Source organism: Dufourea novaeangliae, unplaced genomic scaffold (assembly GCF_001272555.1).
Source record: "Dufourea novaeangliae isolate 0120121106 unplaced genomic scaffold, ASM127255v1 scaffold2, whole genome shotgun sequence".
NCBI classification, from domain to species: domain Eukaryota; kingdom Metazoa; phylum Arthropoda; class Insecta; order Hymenoptera; family Halictidae; genus Dufourea; species Dufourea novaeangliae.
This window is the reverse complement of record NW_015373882.1, coordinates 1,550,126-1,569,569: the sequence shown is the minus strand read 5'-3', so window position 1 is coordinate 1,569,569 and position 19,444 is coordinate 1,550,126. Positions and strand designations below refer to the sequence as shown.

The following is a 19,444-nucleotide window of genomic DNA, read 5'->3' as shown; positions in this document are numbered from 1 at the left end:
TGGAACTCTTAATTGACAATGTATACAATGATTTAAATACGTACCATAGTGATAACTACGTTCCATCTGTGAAAATCGATATCCTGCAAAACTAGAAACCATGCAGTAAATTGACATATTATTAACCGCGTCAATCAGGACCGCACAGGCGAAACTACGGAGCTTGGCGAGCATTCCACCATCGTTTAGTTGGCGTGAAGGTGCTGGCTGACGATAAGCCACACATACCATGAGCCAATGAGATCACTTCCCGCAAAAATTAGCCTCTGTTCAAATCAACTTCTGTTTTAATAATACGTGTTGAAAATGTAGGATCCTTTCATTATCCTTTTAATTATCACTGTTCAGCTAGCCATCTGGACTTCTAACATTTAGTGCCCGTTTTTTGCAGACGTTTGTGTACTGAATACGAATCCACAAATGATTTTCAGCTAGCACCCTCAGTTTTCGAGAAATTTGATTTTGAAAAAAATGCAATTTTCAACTTTGAACGTTTCCAGTGTTCAAACAGTAATAGTTATTCCATTGATTGTTGCGTCAAAATATTTTTTAAACTCTCTCAAATAAGATGGTATATGTTGTTATTGCAATATAAACATTTAAACATGTTTAAGCAACGATCAAAGGAAAAAGGAGACCCAAAATGCAGCAATTTGTGTAGATATTTTCCACTGTATTTAAAAAAATAAGGGTCCAGGAGCAAATCTGACTGCACCATGTAATAAAGCAAATATTTTTCCTTCGGAAAACATCAACAAAGTAGTAAGTTCACGTTTTGTTGAAAACGCAAGAAATGTTCAAAGTGGAAAATTTGCATTTTTTTCAATATCAAATTTGTCGAAGACTGAGTGTACTAGCGAAAAACTGTTTGCAGATTCGTATTCGGGGCAGAAAAATCTATAAGAAATGGCTATTAAATGTTAGAAGTTTTCGGAAAACATCAACAAAGTAGTAAGTTCACGTTTTGTTGAAAACGCAAGAAATGTTCAAAGTGAAAAATTTGATGAGCAGATTCGTATTCGGGGCAGAAAAATCTATAAGAAATGGCTATTAAATGTTAGAAGTCCGAAAAAAAGGTAAACTTTGTTGAACGGTGTTATCTGTCTTTCTTAACGACGGTATGTGGACGAGGAACTGGGCAACATAAATGGCCCAAGCTCGTGAACAGCATTGGCAAAAACCAAGGCAGCATATATTGTCAGTCATTTCTCGGGCCCACTTGTGCATGACAAGTACGGTTACAAAGTTAAAGTCCGGTTAAGGAGGTTAAGACACGAAGCTGTGTTCTGCTTGTTGCGTTAAATTGGTCAACGGTTCCTCCTCCTTTGTGAGAGGACGTTTGAGGGTTTCTTGCCTGGCTTGCATGTCCTCGGCCAATTTGTGTAGAAGTTCCTTGAATATATAATTGTCCAGATTCTTCGCTATATAATAGAGAAACAGCCAGTCCCCGAAGTGACACTCGTGGGTGACAGTGAGCACGTTCCATGGATTGTATCTCCCTGGGCAGGCCATTTGAAACACGATCTTGTTGAAGAGGGTGCTCCTACGAAACGCAACATGATTATTCAATAACTTTGGGAAATGTACCTATAACGGACGCATGTTTCGATCGTTCGCGGTCGATGTTGCCGGGGAAAAAGGAGGAATAATTCCGAAATGGTTATAACCGACGACGACATAGTCGCGGGAGTAGACGGTAAACAGTAGTAACCTGGCGTGCAGCAGCATGGTCAGTATCCGCCACACCAATCCTAAACCGGTTATCACTGCGAGAATGATGAACCAGTACCAGAGAAACACATAGATCTTCTCGTTGACGATGTTCAACGCCATCACGCAGAGGGCGTCGTGGTGCTGTATGGTCCCGGAAGGACCGTACTTGTGGAATATACATTTGGTCACCTGAAACGTTTCTGAGAATTAATCACGATCGTCCCGAACGTTTTCGTGCCTCTACATCGTTTGTTTCGAAACGAATTGATTTCGTTGAAATTGAAAATTTGCTGCTCGATCATTACTGTATTAAACGCGATGCAAAGCTTAAATGAAATTTTGAATTTCAGTGAGGTTATGTTACGTCGAAGTGACAGGGATGAACAACAGGGGAAACTGATTCAGAATGATCATAAGCTGTTAAATCATACTTATTTAATCATCGAGGGTTTCGATGGTTGTGTCTGTCGTCGAGCATACCTTAGGAAAGACAATATCGAGAACGTCCAGCTGCCCATTGGACGTGTCTGCGGCTAAAGCGTTGCCCAGACCGAGGAAAGCACCGCCGAGGAACCAGTCGGTCACGTAAATCTGCATCAGGACATTGATGAAATTGAGAACCTCACACAGGCCCAAGTAATACGCCCACGGCCGGTTCAAGTGGATACGCTCGATGAAAGCGCGCCGAATCTGCCGGATCTTCTCCTCGCGATCGTGTATCGAGGGAATGGTCATGCTCTCGGTCTTCAGAGACGTCTCGTTCAAGGCCAAGCACGCCAGTTTTAATCCGGAGACCAACTGCTTCAAACGACCCTCTGGACCAGCGGAAATCCTTTACTTAACCCCCGTACAAACTTCTGATTCCTTTTTCTCAAACCGTACTGTTATCATCATTTCAACCGTAACATTTTCTTTTAAGTATTTTTTCTCCACCTAACTTTGCCATTATCCTTTTTTTTTTGGTAAATATTTACAATAAGGTAGCCATCTCCGATTTCGATGATTTTGTAATATGTTGTCAAGGTCACTCTGAGTAATATTGTAAAAGTTTTAGTTGGGGATCGCCGTTTGTAAACAAGTTATCATCAAATAAAAATTTAACATCGTACTTTAGTAGTATGGATAAGTAAAATAATCGATGACCTTGGCCGTGACATATGCTTTCAAGGTCACTCTCTGAGTGACCTTCAGAAAGTTTCAATTATGAAATGTGACTCATTAAAAATTTTTTTCTGGAACTGTTTCTAACCAACTCTAGACTTTTTTTTTAGCGATCTCTAACCAACTTTGAACGACTTTTTTTCCTTGAACTGTGTCTAACCAACTGTGAAGCATTATATTGATCGAAGTTGGTTAGAGACAGTTCAAGAAGAAAAGTAACTTTTTTGATAACTTTTTTACAAACGGCGACCCACAACTGAATCCTTAACAACATTACTCGGAGTGTTGACCTTGATAACGTAGTGAAAAATCATCGAAATTGGAGTTGACTCCCTTATTAAAAATGTTTACCCTTTTTTTACAAACTTCTCGAAAGATGGAAGAACAGAACGTTGTTGCTTGTATAGAGTGTTCCAGTTAATGTGCCCATTAAGAATATCTCACTGGTACTACTGATACAAAAAAATGCTGAAGGAAAATGTTGTGTGATTTACAGGATCTAACATTACGATTGTCAAAACAATTAGGTTAAATCTGTCACTGAAAATGGAAATATTTTCGGTAGCCAGTGGTTCTCGGTATTGTGTACAGTATACAGGGTGTTAATAAAGACACATTAAATATAATGCAAGATTTCCGTAGCTTTTGAGAATACGGAAAAACTTAGTCCAGTGAAAGTTCTTTTACTTCGTATAGATTTAGTAGATATTTTTTGTCTCAAAGAGAAAACAATATTAAATCATACAAATATTAGATCATATCAAAAGTTCGTGTTGGAAATTGACCAGCCGCCGTGTGCAAAAATTCTTGTTCATGACAGTGGTATAAAGTAAAAAATTAAGAAAAGTAACAGCGATGAAATCTTCAGAATTCTTCGATTGGAAATAATTTGTCAAAAAGTGATACCAATTTGATCATTATATTCGACAACGCTTGGCTAATTATTCCTATTATTAATTATTGATGAATAAAAAGAATTGTAATGCTGATTAATTAAAAATATTTTTTAAATTCAAATATTAATTGATTGAAATATGTTAGAAGATCTTTAGTAGAGCGTGACAGTTTTCGTAAAAAAGTAACTTGAGGTCTCGCTGGCCAAGAACTGATTACTTGGGATTTTATCACATTTATGGCCAGTCAACGTGTTGCTTGATGTTATTTATATTTACAGACGAATTAGTTGCGTGACAACACCAGAAATTACAACAGAAATGGAGACATAATCCGTTGAGTGTCAGGTCACAGTGATACCGATAAAAAGACGATAAATAAAAAGTGGCCTTCCAGGATGTGTATCCGTTAGAAACCCACTTTTATAACTAGAGAATAACACATCTTACTTCTTTTGTAACGTCAACAATATTAACTAACGTTAACTATATTTAACGTTTAAAAAAAAACAGAAAAATTAATACTCCGTTGGTTCAAGGTTCAACAAATATTAATTAATTTAAATTGATTAAAAAAAAGGATCATATACTGCAGAAGTTCATTACTTGTGAGTCAATATTTGTTGAACCTTGAACCAACGGAGAAGATAAATTTCTATATTAAACTTTCTTGAATTGACCTTGTTTGGGATATAAGTAACAAGAAGATGCGCTTTCAAGCAATTATGCTTTTTAATTTCCGTTAGTTTACAACGCCGTCAAGATCAACATAAGAAATCTGTTTTGTCATTTGATCTGCGTTATTCCTTTTCCTGGAAATTAAAAAGCATAATTGCTAGAAAGTACACCTTCTCGTCACTCGTTTTCAAAACAAGGCCAATTCAAGAAAATTTAACCCAATCGTAATGATGTTTTATTTTAAACGGCGCTATACAGCGTCCACTTTCAGAATATGTCCATATTTTATTACTTAGAAGCAGTGCTATTTATAGAAAAGCAAAAAAGCATAATCTACTGCAGAAATCTGATATTACGTTTTGGTCAGCCGAAATTAAACTACAATATGCTCAATCACTACGATATGCTCAATTTTCTGTTCTAATATTTAAACAAAAAAAAAGGTGTAAACATGTAAAAAGTTATGTAAAATGTACGGAAATATTCCCATCAAAGAACTTGTGTGCCATAAATGGTTTGTGAAATTTTGTTTCGCGAATTTTTCGTTTCAAAACGTACCACGCTCTGGCCGGCCTGGAGAGATTATGGTAAATGATTCTTCAATATATGTTATTAAAGTCATCACCCTGAGTAGTATTGGGAAGGTTTTAATTGGGATAAAAAAGTTATCAAAAAAAGCTTAGGTAGATAATTATTTAGACGTTTGGCCTTTTCACCGATTTCAATGTGCTGAGGTCAATAACACAATATTTTTTTTCAAAATTTCTAACAAAAACAAAGTATCATCCCCCAAAACAATAGGCAGGCTTCTAACTACTTGAGGTGTTGTAAAAAATACTTACCAAAAAATTTACACAACAGTGCAAAGTTCTGTTTTTTTATTTTGTTTATTCATTTACACGTTCAATTATTCGATATATATCTGCTATTACTTGGAAGAAAGCATTTTCCAGGTCTCAGGTACGCCACTTCAAGTATGATAAAAACTCGTCTATTGTTTTGGGGGAGTTATTATAAAAAACAATCATTCAGAGTTGGTTAGAGACGGTTCAAGGTAAAGGTATCATTGTTCTCTTCTAACTTTTTAATAAACATTTGATAATTCAACTTTCTGAAGGTCACTAAGGAGGGTCACCTTGACAACATAAGTCAAGGTCAAGCCCATCGGTCATTTTATTTATCAATACTACTGACATAGGATACTAAATTTTTTTGATAATAACTTCTTTACAAGCGGTCATCCCCAACTAAAATCTACACAATACTACTCAAGGTGACAACCTTAAGAACATATTAAAAAATCATCAAAATCGGAGGAGGCTTCCTTATTGTAAATATGTACAATATTTACCGAAATTATTCACAACGACCAAGTGACGTTTTTAATCGACCGATTAATACTCGTTACAGAACGCGGGATATTGAACAAATTCGCCAAGTATCAAAATTAAATCTAGAAAACCGTTTGCGTACAACTTTACCACGTCAGCGGACTTAAAAACCGCAGGAATTTTTTGGCCGACGCGATATTAACACTCTGTATAGCTGAACCAAGGGCCACGGCGCGGCGAGGTTATGACCGGTGTCTGGTACCCCGGAGATGGCGGAAGGTGCCGGCGAACAAAAAGCTGCTCGGAATCTGTGAGGATTGAAGGTATACGGGGTGATTCGAAAGATCACTGCCAAACATAAAGTGGCTCACACAAATTTTTAGTAATTATAAATTTAGTTGAAAATTTAACAGAACATTCTTAAAAGCTTCAATTTTCGATTGCTACCAAACAACCGCAAGATCAACGATAAAATTATTGAAATAAAAACGTTATAAAAATTTCATTTTAACACGAGCCTTATGAAACTGTAGTCGATACTAAGAAGTTAATCACTTGTTATTTAATTACAAAAAATAACATTTCCATAAAAATTAAGTGGTTGTACATTTTTTTACGGAGATTGTGATGGCACTAAAATATTACTAAAAATAAAAATAAAACTAAAAATTAAGATCAAAGTATGCAAACATTAGGTTTCAGTGCGTTTGGTTGTATTTTCTACGTGCGTCTGCTATCAGCGTCAACGTCACTTGTTTTCTTTTGCTTTGTTCAACGAACTTTCCAATTTTTTCATAAAAATTAATAAAAAAATTCAATTTTTCTTACAATAAGGAAAAAAATTTTGTTTTTTCCCCTTATTTGTAAATTTGTTTTCCATTTCAATATTTTGGAGTAGGTTAAAATATTAATCATTCAAATTAAATTGGTAAAATTGATACAAAGTACAAAGCGCCATAGGAAGTCCCAGCTAGATACGACCCCAAATGCATGAGCTACCATAAGTAGCGCATAGAAGAGTCGAAATAGAGGAACTTTTGATTAGGAACCTATGTTCCCCGAATTGATCCTGAGTCAGTACAGGCCTCTGAATGTATGGATAATACCAATAAAAAATAATCGTAATTAGCTACTCTTTCACTAGCATTAGCATGTTTTTATTCAAATTTTCTTACGGGTTACATTAACATACAAACTAAATTTACAAAATGGTGTTCGAATTGACGACCTCCACATTCAATGCACAAACATTGCCCTCGTTCAACAAAACTCTGACGCATTCTGTCAAATACTCCGGGCATCTCCTAGACAACATCAAATGCTGTAAGTATCCAGAGCAAAAGTTGTTCGGGATTGTATACGAGTTGACGGTGACTTTTAGTTGCTATATTTTGTATCACCTTTGTGTGCACAATAAACTAACGTTAAAGTAAAGCTGTGAGCCTCTTGAGGCGGGTTTTCCCTGGAAACGGTACTTTAACGTGAGCCAATGGGCACGCAAGAACTCGTGGTAGTTCGATCGATCCATCAATTGGATCAGAACTTGGGTTACAGATGGCGACCGATAGCGGGGTGCGCGCACATGTGTCTGTAATGCGTGTGAGCTGAGGCATTCCTACCGCTACTTTAACGTGAATCTACTGGACTTATTATTCGATGTGTTCGGAATATCATTGGTATTATCCCGAGTTCCATTAATTCAAAGTTGTTATATTTTGACTCCTCTATACGCTTCTTAAGTTTGGAGAGTGACCTTTCGAATCACCCTGTATATATACATATATAAATATATAGGTATATACATAAAGGGACTGACCTTCGGCGTTCCGCCACAGGTAGTGAGGCAAGTAAAAGAGGATCGCTTGAAAAAACAGAATGAAGGGGACCCACTGGTAGTAAGCGTGGTGCACGACCTCGTCGTTTTTATTAACTGGCCCTACACCAAGATGCGGCAGTTCGCCCATCTCGACCGCCGTCGCGTTCATGTGCTTCACCTGAAAAATTCATGCGGTCGTTTCGCACAGTTAGGTACACCGTGTGCTCGTCATCAAACAAGCATTTTATTCGGTGACTTTATCGAGAGGGACTTCGGTGGTAAACGGTAGCCTCTCGGTTTTTAGCTACCGGAAAGTGGCCTGTTGCCTAGGGGTATGGGAATTAGTAGAACGTGGGGTTGAGCCCACTTTCATTTTCTGTTTTTTTCTCTTTCTTCACTTTACATATATTTCACGGTGCAGGGTATCCGTTCTTGAACGGTGGACACGGATATGTAAGCGCGTTGAGTAATCGGGGTTAATTGAATCGCTGTATGAAAGTTACCTATCCGCGACCAGGTAACAGTGTGAATGCAGAGATATCTGATTGGAATTGGAAAAAGGAAGTACACGCAATTCTGTTGTTACACGATAGATACGTTCTGGAAGAATTTGTGTAAAAATCAATTCGTGTAGAAAAATATACTGTATCTGTGGGAAAGTAGATTAGTTCTAGACCTAAAAAATCAGCAAAAATAATTCAATAAACCGTATGAAAATTCATGTTAGAATCTCATCATTTTTACGTGTTTGCACTTTTTCTTTTATAAAGATTGCACATGTATATAAAAATGTATTGTATAAAGTATAATATCATTTGAAGAGAGGAAAAATATCGTGGTCATCGTCTTCTTGCTCTATTAATGAAATTCTTTCTGTTATCTCTTGAACAAAATTAGCACTAGTCTTTGATTTCTTGTGGTGCCGATGTTTCGGTAGTTTTAAGAACGAATTCAGTTATTAATCCTTGTGTACATGTTTTGACTGGATTTAATGATTTCATATTTATCAATTCAAAGCATTCAATTCATGAAGTCATTAATGATTTCACATCATGTTGGAACTTTCCAGTTTGTTCTTCATTAGGATCATTGTTTGAAAAACGATTACCCAATTTACTGACCACTTTAAGACCTTCATTTAACCTTTCATGAAAACTTTTTTTTCTTCGACTTTGGGTCGATCGTATTTAATCAAAACAGATCGTGTAAAAAGGGAATAAAAATTTTCTTCTAATTTGTGTTAAATCAAAATCGTGTACAAAAGGTTTGTGTGAAAACAGAATTGAGTGTATTCACTTGATGCACGAAATAAGTGATGGCCAATATATGATGGCCAATATATTTTGGATGAATCTTTTGATTTCTTTCACTTCCCATTAAACGCATTTAGACATAAATTATTAATTACTCTTAAATAATGGCTATATTTCTACCATTGTTACTGTATTTATTTTGTTTCATCTTTTAGTCACGTGTCTTTGTTAATACTCGTCCTATCTTTGTACCAATGGATTTTTCCGTTAAAATAAATATTATTATTATATAATGATACTCGGTGTAGACAAGTTATGTGATTCACCCTGTATACACATTACTATGAACCAGGGATCGAAAAAGTTATGGAACTTTTTAACAGGTTCTATTTAAAACATGGACCGTGGAATTTTATTAAAAAAAAAATTATAAGTTCCTATAAGAATAGATAAATAAAAGTTTTAATTTGAATAGAACTTATAAAATATAAAAATACAAATTTTTCTATAACAGGATCAGATATTTTGTTTATCAATATTAAAAAAGTTCTCAATCATTGTAACAAATACTGAATACTATTCAATGAATAGTACTACACCAATATTAAATAATTCTATTAATACGATAATACTATAATAATACGCTGATGTATAATATGTGTTCATATATTCTATCATAGAAATATGCACATTATGTATACAGTATATTATAGAATTTCTATGTATTTCAATTCATTTAAGTTATAAAAAAAGTATTATTCAAGTATTATTCTTGACAAGTTCCATTTTCTGCTCAGTACTTATGAAATTATTGATTTTCTTACCTTTCATTAAATAAACACATGAATAATATATTATATTGTTAAATAAAACTATCTAATAGTTTGGTACTTTTATTTGTACTATGGAAGTTTTTTTAATAAACGTTTTAAAATAACTTGTTTCCATGAAACTTTTGTTATATAGATAGATTCTAAAAGATCTCTTCCATGAGAACACCCATTAAAGTAGCTCCTAAGAGTAACATTTCGTCCCATAAAAATTCCACAGGAGCAGATATTTTCTGAAACGAAACATACAAGTTCGAACAGAATTTTTTTTAAAAACGAAAGATAACTGTTTATTTCGATCCGTGCTATGAACATAAATAAATGATGCAGGAAAGATGATAGAAAGATGTGTTAGATAACGCAGGGAATAAATTTTGGTTGGATCCACGTTCTCCCGAATCGGTGTCCGAAACTGTGAATTTGCATAAACATCGGCAGCCTATGGCAGGATCGATGTTACAATACTTGCGAGTGTATCGTTCACCATCTCTTACATCTACAAGCGACTAAACACGTTCCATCCAGCGGACTCTGGTATTTACCACGGTGTATGTAGACGTGAAGAAACAGAAAGTGTTGATCACTGCTTCCACTAGTCCAGAATCGGTGATGCATCTTATCCGTAAAACAGACAGCGATGAATGGCGATTTCCCGACATCATTTACTTTTTATAGGGATGATAGATTATTCTCTACCTGATATGTTCCCCGATGTATTGCCTGGACGTCACCAGAAGCGAGCTGATCAGCAGGATCAGGAACGTGGCTCTGTAGTGTAGCTTGAACACTGATCGCAAAAAATGGTGATCAATGATCGACATATTTTAAAAAATGTTTTTTGATTTATGAAGAAGAATGTATTACCCACAATTGTAGCGTAGGATTTAAAAAAAATTTAATTATTGTAGTAATGGCGACAGATTGAAGAGGAAAAACATCTTTTTACAACAAAAAATCAACTGTAAACGCTTCTGATAAAGATAAATAATTGAGATATCGAAAAGGTCTTGCGCTACATTGTAGAATACCTTCTGCAGAATATTCTCATTGAACTTGAAGAACACAGATTGCAAAACATACTCTCGAGAAAAAACGCACAATCAGTGTTAGTAGAATGAGCTTTTTCTGTGATACAAAGAGATTTTTTTAATTTTCCATTATTTTGTTTTAAATGAATACGACCATGTGAATCGTGGCATATATTGTTAATATAAAAGACAATTGCATAGAAAGTTTACTGTAGTTTCTTAAAATGTGAACAAACATACATGAAAAACTACGAGTTCCTTGGTTTATTAATTTTTCGTTCTAAAAATCGCTTAAGAATGACCCTCTAAATGAGAATATCTTATTACTTTACCCTCAACCCTCAAAGACCACACTAGATTACGGTAAAGTAGTTCGAAAGACACCAGACATTTCTGAACAATAAAGGATGGAAAGTTAGGGCTGTGGTGTTTTATTAAAAGATTTTTGACTAAATTACTTATACATTTGAGATATAAGCAAAAAGAATGCTCTAGGTTACGTCAATCCATGTATAGTCGAATCGGTAGGATAATACAATATGGTCTTTGAGTGTTAAGACTTTAATCTACAACCTCATTACATTGGTTCCAAGACTTATAGCGACGAAAACAGCTTCGAATAATCAATTTGTAACTCTTTACGATGAATCAGTATCGTCACTGAAAGGGATATGTCTTTGCATAACACTTTAATCAGCGTCTATACTCAGACATTAGTTCAAATTGAGCTGATCCAGAAATCGCATTCACCATTAGACGTAGGAGAGAGTGGGTAGGTTTGGGCCAGTTTTCAATTCATTTTTAGTAGTGATTAAAATGGGAGAGAAACATGCTTTAAGTCCGAAGAATTATAATCAGTAAGATCTTACCATCGATGTTCCATCATGCTTTCATTTTATTATTCCTAAGGAATCTTTAAAAATATAATAGTTCTAAAACTATGTAATTATTTGACCGATACCTCTCTTATGGAGGGAGGTTTGGGTCAGACAGTGACAATAAATGCGTCACTGAATTTTTGTATTGTTTTTGCAGTGAATATAGAAAAGTTTAATGTATGTAGTATATTTATTACCTACAAAGTGATAATACATGCACATATATAAAAGTAATGAAATGAATAAATGAAATAAAGACTGAAGGAAAATTTTCAATTAAATTTTTAATGTAAAAATTAGTAATGAAAGTATTTCGTTAAAAAGAAAATGGGGATGTTCGATGCGACTCAAATCTCCCGCACACTTCTGATCCATACCTTTCGCATCCGAACGTTCATAGTAGTACACCTCTGTTACTCGAACCACGTTTTTTAGGTTACAATTTTTAATGTATAATCGATGCTGAGACAAAAGGTCGTCTATTAAAACTTTTACCAACACGAGATACCATGAAAGTGTACTCATACTTGCACAAGACTAAATTCTCACTGTAACAAACTTCTCGCTTAGATTACTACTGCAACAATGAACAATTGACATGCGAATAAGGTATACGTAACAAGGATAGAAATATACTAACTGACCCAAACCTCCCACCACCCAAACCTACACCCAGTTTCCCCTATGTATTTCAGCAGACTCCCTGGTCATGCCAATAGGACCCTTGTACATTAAAATAGCGGTCAAGCGCAGAGTTTAGTTAAATATATGTATATTTTAAATAGTAAACAATAAATAGTCTATTTTATTTCAAATCCGCCGTATAAGTACGAAAACAAAATTACTTTCGTGGTTGCATCAAGTTTTTCAGGTAACATTTTATTTGAGCGACATTGAAAATAGAACTGCTTTATTCTAGAAAATTTTATTTATTTCAGTTTATTGTCTGTTCACTCGTAACGTTCAAAATAATCTTACTGAAAACAGTAATGTATATTCATCACGTACATAAATATAGGTTTTCTAATTTGTTGTTATAGGTCATTTTATGGTTTCTGTACGTAATATTTCGTCCCTGACACTGTTCTCATTGTCAGGAAATATTTTAAGTGCACATTTAACCTTCAACTAGTGCAGCATGGTCCGAGGAACTGAATGAATATTCTTAGAATACATTTTATTTTTATCGAAAAAAGTTTTGAACATTTTACTTAACAAACGGTTGCATAATGCATTTAAGACTTTGATAAATATCCCACGATTTGTTCAGATCTTTTTAAAAGCCTAAAACAGTGAAAAAATTAGGCTTGGGCATATGCGACCCAGTTTGTCTACAGTGTGTGAAAAAATACGTTTGCCTACGGAAAGTTAAAGCGATGTTAGTTTATTTCGATCAGTTCTTGCATGTGAATTCAAAAAAACTGGTTATGTAATAAGAAATAAGATTTCACTTAACCAGTGAAGGGTTAAAATACAAGCTGGAAATATTTCATTTTTCCGCTTCGCATTATTGAAACAAATATTTTATTTCCCAAAATTTTGCTTTCTATTAAAAATCTTATTTTATTCGAACCGTACAGAGTCCATTATTTAAATAAGTATTTGGAATATTTCTTCTCTACATTTTACCTAGTTCTACTTAATCATGATCGACAAGACGTGAATAGAAAATTTATTGTCTGCGTGTAATGTAAAATAGACTACTTATTGTTTACTATTTAGAATATACAGGGTATCCCAAAATAGCTTCGATTCCCAGAAATGAGGGGTTCCAGGGAGGATTCGAAACAACTTTTTCCTTAGCGAAAATGTTATCCGAGGCTTTGTTAACGAGATATTAACGAAAAACCCCGACCAATCAGAGCGCGAATCTGCCGGCCGAGTTCCCGCGATAGCGTTGGCTACTAATCGCAACGCGGAACCAACGCTTTTTCGTTAATATCTCGTTAACAAAGCCTCGGATGACATTTTTGCAATTTGGGGTTGGCTGTTAAAGCTATTTTGAGACACCCTGTATATATTTTACTCGGCTCTGCGATTGACAGCTATTTCAACGTATGTACAATGATCCTCTTGATATGATCCGCATGATCGGGATGTCCTGAATAGGATAAAGTCTCCTTTCCAACCTACCATGTTCTCCATCCAAAAATTTGACTTCCAAGTGTGACCACTCACACGAAAAATATGTTTGTGACATATTTACAGTGAGTATAATGACTGAGCTTCACTGGCGGATCCAAAGGAGGGCGGTAGAAACGCCCCCCCCCTCCGCCCTCAGAATTTTTATACATAAAAATATTCATTGTCACTTAGACTTGTAAAAGATGGTTACAAAAATGTATTTATGTATTGTACTTTTACATATTTTGTGCCCTCCCCCCCTCCCGTCACCCACCAAAAAAGGCTCCTTGATTCGCCCCTCACCCTCGTAAGAAGGCTCCTTGATCCGCCACTGCTTAACTTGCACAGCAATGGAATTCGATATAGAAATCTTCGTGTCGGTGATTATGACCAGAATAGTCGAGATCGTTATCGATCGATGAAATCACCGATGATCTTAACACGTTCACACCGACTAATAATTTCGTATGTATTATATCAGGCAACGCGACACGAAGATATTATCTAAACTTAATTTTCAACATCAACAAATTGTTGTCCCAGTTCTTAACTGTTCTAACTCCTTTTTTCAAAAAATTTTAGTTAATCAATCTACGTGCGTTTCATTCAATACAAATTCAGCATAATATAAAGAAAATTCAACCTAGAAAATAACCACAACATTCTTTTATGTCCTAATTCCGAAATTTTGAATGTTTTTTTTCTTATTGATTGTATCTCCACATAGTAACAACAACATGAGCGTCGCCAGATTATCAGTAGTTGGTATCCCCCCCCCCCCCCCTACTAGGCGCACAGAAAAATTATTTATAATCTATAATTCTCCCTATTATACCAAATAACTTTTCTAGGAACAATTCTTTGATAACTTCAATCTCTCGTGAGATATTTCCCCGTTTCCAATTATACAAAACACCCTGCACATACATAGTACGGTATTTAAATGACAACATCTAGAGTAAAAGACCCATTATTACTACTACCTACCCAATTACTGTCATCCTATACTGTTCTACTTAAAATAACAAATGAACGTTGTAAAGTTATATATAAAGAAAATTGTGCGATAGGAAAAGCAGCACTTATTTTCCTTTACCCATTAATTTTTCTAAAATGATCAAAATTTTTTAGTTGATTGGAAGAGTGAAAATAACGACTCCTTACTAACGAAAGGGAAAACAAGGTACTAAAGAAAAGAGTATAATTGTAATATTTGAGCTAGTAACATAATAAAATGTAATGTTTTAGATAATATAAGGATCATAGAACATAATTTAACGATTCGTTAAGTCTTTTAGTTTAATATTTGGGTGACAATAATTGGTACAAACGGTCAAATCATTTTTTAATTACTGTCATGTCAGTAATTGCTTACGAAAACAAAGCCTTACGCTATTAATGTCACCAATACGGTCTGCAGTCACGTGCAACCTAAACTAAAAAAGTGACGGTATTTAAGTAGGTATATGAAGTGACAGTATTTGATTAGGTAGGATGTCAGTAATTCGATCGAACACGTTTTACGGGTGACAGCAGTAACTTTCGAGATATATTTTTGAAACTAATGAATTTATAAATAGAAGTAGAGGTTCAAAACGTTACAACAAATTTTTCCTTCAATTGAATATATTAAATAATAATAAATACAAATAAAAACTTATGTTTTTGGTCAGTTAATACAAAAATTATGCATTAATGTCAGTTTCATTTCTTAAAGCAGCGGTGGGCAAAGTTAGCTCCCGTGAGCTAAAACTTGTTCCCACCACCGTCCACCGTTACCATGGAGTGACAGAGACCAGAGTCTGAGTTTCTTTATTTCTACGAAGGAACACGGTGCAAAGGAAAGGTTGGAAGGAGAAACAGGCGCGTGAGGTGTGATATCTCCGTTACTTATGCTTTTATGGAAAAAAAACTCTCAGAACAAAGTTACACTATTTCAAGGGACACATTGAACGATGAAAAGAATTTTTTATCAAGGTTAGTTTTTTTACGAGATTTCAAAGTCATAACGTTAGATCAAGTGATAACGTTTAGCAAATATTAATGTAAATCGCTCGAGATTAAGTAATCGAAACAATATAGTTATGAAAGTCATTGAGTTTCTTGTTTTATGATCTACCAGGATATCGAAAAAAATATAGGGTTCTTCGGAAAGAAAAATATCGGTGACCCTGAAATCTCGTAAAAAAAAGGTCCTCGAGAAAAAATTCTTTCATGTAAGTTTGTCCTGAGAATTTGTTCCATGATGCAGTAAATCTTGGCTTAACGCTCGAAACTCGGGACTTGTGTCAATTCATCAACTGCATTTCGGGCGGAGTCTCTAGTGCAGTGTGCCCACTCAGCAAAGTACTAGCTTATGCAGAAAAAAGGTACGAATTTTGAGAAAAAGAACTAAATATCTATTTGCTTGCGTTTCACTGTATAAAAGACAATTCACGATATCACTACCTTATTATTCAAACATCTAACCGTTTAAATATCCCGACAATTCCACTGTTGTGTTCTAAGTTTTAAATGTAAAGCAAAATCTTTACAGAATGGGGTCCAAATTACGCTGTGCAGCATTAAAAAGTGATTATTTATATTAAAATATTTAATTCCTCCAATTGTACTCATTGTTGTAATGATCTTAAAACGCGTGAGAAGTGTTTAAGTACCGAAGAATATATCGTTTTTTCATAGGCTAATGCTACTCGCATTTAGTGAGTATGGCATTAGGGATTGAAAAAAGAGAAATCACACTTGTTTTACCGAATGTGACGTAGAGTATATTAGAGTAATTATATGTCTAACTGTCGTGTTATTGTCGTTGTTGTTATTATTATTCGGAAGGAAGTAGGTACTTAATCTGTTGGTGAACGTACTAGAACACTAAAAATTTGTAAAAAGTACTAGATCTAGTACGAAAGTACTAATAGTGATGGCACTGCTCCACAGAGGAACCCCCGAGTAATGGACCTAAAGCAGAAGTATGTAACGTACAAATCTCTCCGAGCAGTTATCGAGAGTTTACTGTATTTAGGTGTTCCCATTTAAATGTCGCACCCTGTATAATTTTCAACTTTAGTTCTGTTGGACCACGAAAACCAGTTAACAGGACACAATTTCCCCGTTAGTTCAGAAAATCGGGTTACGAACTTTCGAATTGTATTCGCTGTATATGAAAATGTATATGTCCTCGATCCACCCACCGCAAACACTTCCCACATATGTATTAGGAAACGCCTCTACACGTGTGTCACGCTACAGAGAAGCGACATAACTTTCCCACGAAGCAACCGAGCACCGTTAACCGTGACCGACGTGCAGATAGTTTTCATTACCGATATTGTCAATGGCCACGGCTTCCTGGGTAACCTTCAACTTGACATGGTCCTTCAGGACCGAAAACGTGGCTAGAACGGTGGCCATATCCACGTGGCTTTTCGATTCTCTTCAGGTCACGACACTCTCATCCGTTTCACACGTGATCTTTCCGGTTCTGCTGGCTCGATCCACGTAGAGCTACTGCCAAGCTCCCTGGATCCACGACGGTCCAACAACGATCACACACCACTTCCGGTACACCTTTCGTCGGGGATGATCCCGGCAGAACTGTGAAACTAATGCAACGAAGATTTCCACAACAACACCAACAGAATCACTGTGAATATACACAATCAGCACAATACCAACGAATCTCGTTGCCCCGTTATCAGCGACGACGTTTGCGCAGTAGCCTAAGACTGACAACGCTTGACGAAACTCGAAGGAGGCGGAATCATTATTGTGAAGACGCGTAATAGCGTATGATAAAGACGGATAAGAGAAAACTGGATCGACGGGGTATACATATAGGTAATAATGTAGGAACGTGATACGGGGAACGTGGTGGGACTCCGCCCAAATGTAGTTTCACCTATGATTGCTCTTGATCGAATGTTCAGTCCTATCTGGCTGTCTTAATCGTATAAATTCTTACATGGTCGTTGTGTTACATTCGGTCATCGGACGCTGGATCGCTTTCGTAGGAGAATGTGAATTGTGACGAGGGCGTAGATACGAAAGATAGAAGACAACGTTGCGTCATTTTTAATCGATTAAACGTAGAAATTCCAAGTTTCATAGTGAAATGATATTTCTTCTATTATTTAATCTATTTCAGGGATCAATCCACTTCGGAGCCCAAAAATAAAAGCTGTATTTTGGGAATTTTTTTTTGCGAAAATCATGAAGTAAATCGAAAATCTATTAAAAGACAACCATTGCACATACCTTCGGGTACGCGAAATCATTTTTTTTAGAACATAATGGTGACGCCGAGTGTTAAGTAAGTTTATCGGTGTGCAGGATAACTTGAAAAACGATTTGACCTAGAACAAAAATGGAAAAACTTTATTTTCAACATAAAATTTACTAAAGAAATACGCAGGGGATTTGCGATACGTTAAAAACATTCTTTGTTATGGATATTTTTATGTAAAAATTTTCGGTTACAAATGATACTTCATCAAATATCGACCATTTGCACAAAATATCATATTTCTATGAATCCGTACGTATTTCTTTAGTAAATTTCATGTAGAAAGTGAAAACGTTTCACTTTTCGTTCCAGGTTAAACTGTTTTCAAGTTATTCTACACGTCGACTAAATGCTCAGTTAAGGGGTCTTGTTACTGTGAAGCCCCGAAAAATTGTCATTGTTTGAAAATCTTTTTTCAGTGAACGAACAAATGTCCAACATAAATGAAGTGTTGTCTATTTATAAATTGATTTATTATTTAAAAATGTATAAATGGATATTACTTCATTTACGTTGAACATTTCGATCACTGATAAAAAAATTCACAAAAAGTGTCAATTTTTCAGAGCTTTACAGTGGCAAGACCTCTTAAAACAGCCAAATGTTGATCAGCTTCAGCGTCGCCAATTGTTGTAAAAAAAGAAAAAAATTCCTTCGCGTATCTGAAGATATATACGATAAATGTATTTTAATAGATTTCCCAATTACTGTATCATTTTCGCAAAAAAATTACCAAAGAGTAGCTTTCATTTTTAGACTCTAAAATAGATTAACTGTCCAGAGTTCTGGATGATGACCTTAGATACTGCTGTTTTTCACTATGTATTATTCGAATAAAATTCTGCCCAACTCTAGATGGATGTATAAATGGAAGTAGGTATGCTTATGTGCTTACGTTGCTATTCGTGTGTAAGACAGAAACTCCAAACAGTATAGTGCCTCGCGAAGAAGCTTACACTCCGCCACAAAATGATAGAACATCCCTGAATCTTTAAGACCGAGTTGGGCAAAATTTTTCTAAATTGAAATAAAACTTTTATCTTTTATCTGTATCTTTTATTCAAAGGCTTCGAATAAACCTTCGGAATAACTTTTGCGAGCTCGTCCTGCCAAGTGTCGTGCCAGTTCCATGTTATAGAAGGTACATCTTCCTTACAATAAAGAGTAAACTTTTCTTCACAATACAAAAGAGGTAGCTTTTATGGAGGCGTGTATCTACAGGATATCTGTTTGGAAACACTTTAAGTGTGTCCTATCATTTTGTCGCAGAGTGTAGACACCAGCTATGACTTTTGTGCTCCGTATAATCGAAACGAAAAAAATCATTGTTGTTTCAATATTTATAATACGAAAATATCTATAAAGCAGAAAAGGAATAACTGTAAATAAAATAGCAGACATAGCAGTGAAAGGGGCTAACAACATTATACAACATTTTATTAACGCATAAACTTCCA

At 35.4% G+C, this 19,444-nt stretch overlaps 1 protein-coding gene across 1 annotated transcript; it reads right to left on the bottom strand.

Moving 5' to 3' along the window:
* Nucleotides 1-1,114: 1,114 nt before the first annotated feature.
* On the bottom strand, nt 1,115-17,116 carry LOC107187693 (innexin inx7-like). The gene is made up of 7 exons (XM_015575882.1): nt 17,029-17,116; nt 10,372-10,462; nt 10,218-10,290; nt 7,593-7,770; nt 2,194-2,528; nt 1,712-1,902; nt 1,115-1,543 (listed from the first exon to the last, which is right to left on the bottom strand). The coding sequence occupies exons 1-7, from the start codon at nt 17,114-17,116 to the stop codon at nt 1,267-1,269; spliced, it is 1,233 nt and encodes a 410-aa protein (XP_015431368.1). The 3' UTR covers nt 1,115-1,266.
* Between the last annotated feature and the right edge of the window lie 2,328 nt (nt 17,117-19,444).

What these genes read in the sequence shown, in the direction of transcription:
- LOC107187693 (XM_015575882.1), bottom strand. Translation starts at nt 17,116, where the DNA reads ATGGCCACCGTTCTAGCCACGTTTTCGGTCCTGAAGGACCATGTCAAG. An exon ending in TCACGTCTACATACACCGTG is followed by an intron (nt 7,771 to 10,217) that starts GTAAATACCAGA and finishes TGAATTTTTCAG; the next exon opens with GTGAAGCACATGAACGCGAC. An exon ending in TCGATATTGTCTTTCCTAAG is followed by an intron (nt 1,903 to 2,193) that starts GTATGCTCGACG and finishes GAAACGTTTCAG; the next exon opens with GTGACCAAATGTATATTCCA.